The following is a 2,801-nucleotide window of genomic DNA, read 5'->3' on the forward strand; positions in this document are numbered from 1 at the left end:
GTATGTTGGTTGTATGTTGGTTGTATGTTGGTTGTATGTTGGTTGTATGTTGGTTGTATGTTGGTTGTATGTTGGTTATGTTAGTATGTTGGTTAAGTTAGTAGGTTGGTTGTGTTAGTATGTTGGTTGTGTTGGTTATGTTAGTAGGTTGGTTGTGTGTTAGTATGTTGGTTGTGTTAGTATGTTGGTTATGTTAGTATATTGGTTGTGTTAGTATGTTAGTTATGTTAGTATGTTGTGTTATGTTAGTATGTTGGTTGTGTTGTGGTTGTGTTGTTGTTGTGTTGTTGTTGTGTTGTTGGTTGTGTTGTGGTTATGTTGTGGTTGTGTTGTGGTTATGTTGTGGTTGTGTTGTGGTTGTGTTGTGGTTGTATGTTGGTTGTGTTAGTATGTTTGGTTATGTTAGTATGTTGGTTCGTGGTAGTATGTTTGGTTGTGTTAGTAGGTTGGTTGTGCTAGTATGTTGGTTATGTTAGTATGTTGGTTGTATGTTGGTTGTGTTGTCGTTGTGTTGTGGTTGTATATTGGTTATGTTAGTATGTTGTGTTATGTTAGTATGTTAGTTGTGTTAGTAGGTTGGTTGTGTTGGTTGCTTGTTGGTTGTGTTAGTATGTTGGTTCTGTGTTAGTATGTTGTGTTGTGTTAGTATGTTGTGTTGTGTTAGTATGTTGTGTTGTGTTAGTATGTTGTGTTGTGTTAGTATGTTTGGTTGTGTGTTAGTAGGTTGGTTATGTTAGTATGTTGTGTTGTGTTAGTATGTTGGTTGTGTGTTAGTAGGTTGGTTATGTTAGTACGTTGGTTGTGTTAGTATGTTGGTTGTGTCAGTATGTTGGTTATGTTAGTATGTTGGTTATGTTGGTTGTATGTTGGTTGTGTTGGTTGTGTTGGTTGTGTTGGTTGTGTTGGTTGTGTTGTGTTGTGTTAGTATGTTGGTTGTGTTGTGTTGTGTTAGTATGTTGGTTGTGTTGTGTTGTGTTAGTATGTTGTGTTGTGTTAGTATGTTCTGTTGTGTTAGTATGTTGTGTTGTGTTAGTATGTTGTGTTGTGTTAGTATGTTTGGTTGTGTTAGTATGTTGGTTGTATGTTGGTTGTGTTGGTACCAGCACAACCAACATTTTGTGTTGGTAGTGGTACCATTAGTACCAACATTTTGTAGTGTTGGTGGTACCAACACAATTGTGGTGGTACCATCCGTACCAACATTTTGTGTTGATACCAACGCAACCAACATTTGGTAGTGTTGGTGATACCAACATTGTAGTGGTGGTGGTACCAACAGTACCATTCGTACCAACATTCTTATGGTACCACTATTGTGGTTGTGGGTTGGGGTTTACTTACATATGTCCTTTATAGATTGGTTCCAAATTTGTTCCATTTCCTTCTTTCCTCCGCCGTTGTTGTCGTCGTTGGTGAGCACTTTATCTATTTCTTCTTTTAACTTTGTATCTTTCGATGAAGTGCTATGATTTGTTTTAATTCTGCAATCTTCCGGTATTTTAAACCTCGGACACATAAAACACTTCATGTTACCATCCTCGCAACCGCCACTTGTATTCTCAATTTTTTCATTAATACTCTTCTTAAAAGCTTCATTTATCCCCTTCTCTACATTCCTTTCATCCTTACATGGAAAGCTGTCGCCTTGTAGTTTATCTGCAATGGCATTTAATAAAACACATTGCATCGTTCTTTTGAACGATGCCTTAACAGGGTCGGTGGTGTTGTCTTGGATGTCATAGAGGTTTTTTAATCCTGCTGCTATAAGGAGGCAAGCCTCCTTTCCAGTTTCATCTTTCAGACCGCTGCAGTGGGATTCAACTTCCCCCTTCTTCGTAGTTATGCCTTCCCCAAGGTGGGTGAGCTGTGTTTTGAGTTCCTTCCACACTTCATCCTGTAAGTATATATATATATATATATATATATGCATATGCATAAATGCATATGCATATATACATGTACATGTATATGTATACGTATATACATATACGTACATATATGTATATGTGTATGTGCATATATGTATATATATGTCAGTATATATATATATATACATATATGTATATGTATATATGTGCATATACGTACATACATAAATGTATATATATTTATGTAATTATGTGTAAGTAATGGTTATATCCTTACCCATTCTACAGTTCCTGCGTTCGCCTGTCCACTCTTTTTTACCTCCTTCCACCAACGGGCTGTTACACATTTGACTTGTTCACATAATTGCAAGTCATTTACAGCTTGTGCTGCCTTCTTTACTGCTTCGTCCTTGTCCTTATCGATGATGGTGTTCAATTTGTTCTCAACCTTCGTTTCAGTTCCACCTTGGCCATCTGTCTTAATTGTGCATTCTTTCCATTTGTCGTCTTTGTCCCATTGGCATGGAACACATTTTCCATTACTACTACTAGTACAACTACCTGCTTTCCTGAAAGCTTGTTCTATACCATCATCAATAAGACAAGTTGCTTTTTCTTTCATGTGTTTTGCATAAGCATGAAGTAAGAAACAACCCATCGTTTGTCTAAACGATGGGTTGTTCTTTAAGAGGTCGGCGGCGCCTGGCGGCGCCGCCGGATCCTTGTACAGTTCTTTAAAGCCGGCATGCAAATACTTGCATGCCGTCTTGTCAGACGGAGATGCATTTGTCATGGAATCACATTCAGCTCCATTTCCGTTGTTCCAATTAGTGATCATTGCTTGTGCTAATTCATCCCACAATGCCTTCACTGCGCCATTGTCCTCCCAAAACGTATTCTGTAAGTGAAGTAGTATATATATATATATATATA

The 2,801-nt window shown here is 37.6% G+C and overlaps 1 protein-coding gene across 1 annotated transcript; it reads right to left on the reverse strand.

Moving 5' to 3' along the window:
• Positions 1–1,337: 1,337 nt before the first annotated feature.
• Positions 1,338–2,766, reverse strand: PKNH_0003900 (SICAvar, type I (fragment); the record flags this gene model as incomplete). Its single annotated transcript, XM_039113465.1, has 2 exons — positions 1,338–1,894; positions 2,146–2,766. Coding segments are annotated over 2 exons (1,178 nt in total), but the record flags the coding sequence as incomplete, so codon positions are not given.
• Positions 2,767–2,801: the final 35 nt, after the last annotated feature.

Source organism: Plasmodium knowlesi (genome assembly GCF_000006355.2).
Source record: "Plasmodium knowlesi strain H genome assembly, contig: PKNH_00_45, whole genome shotgun sequence".
Taxonomy (NCBI): domain Eukaryota; phylum Apicomplexa; class Aconoidasida; order Haemosporida; family Plasmodiidae; genus Plasmodium; species Plasmodium knowlesi.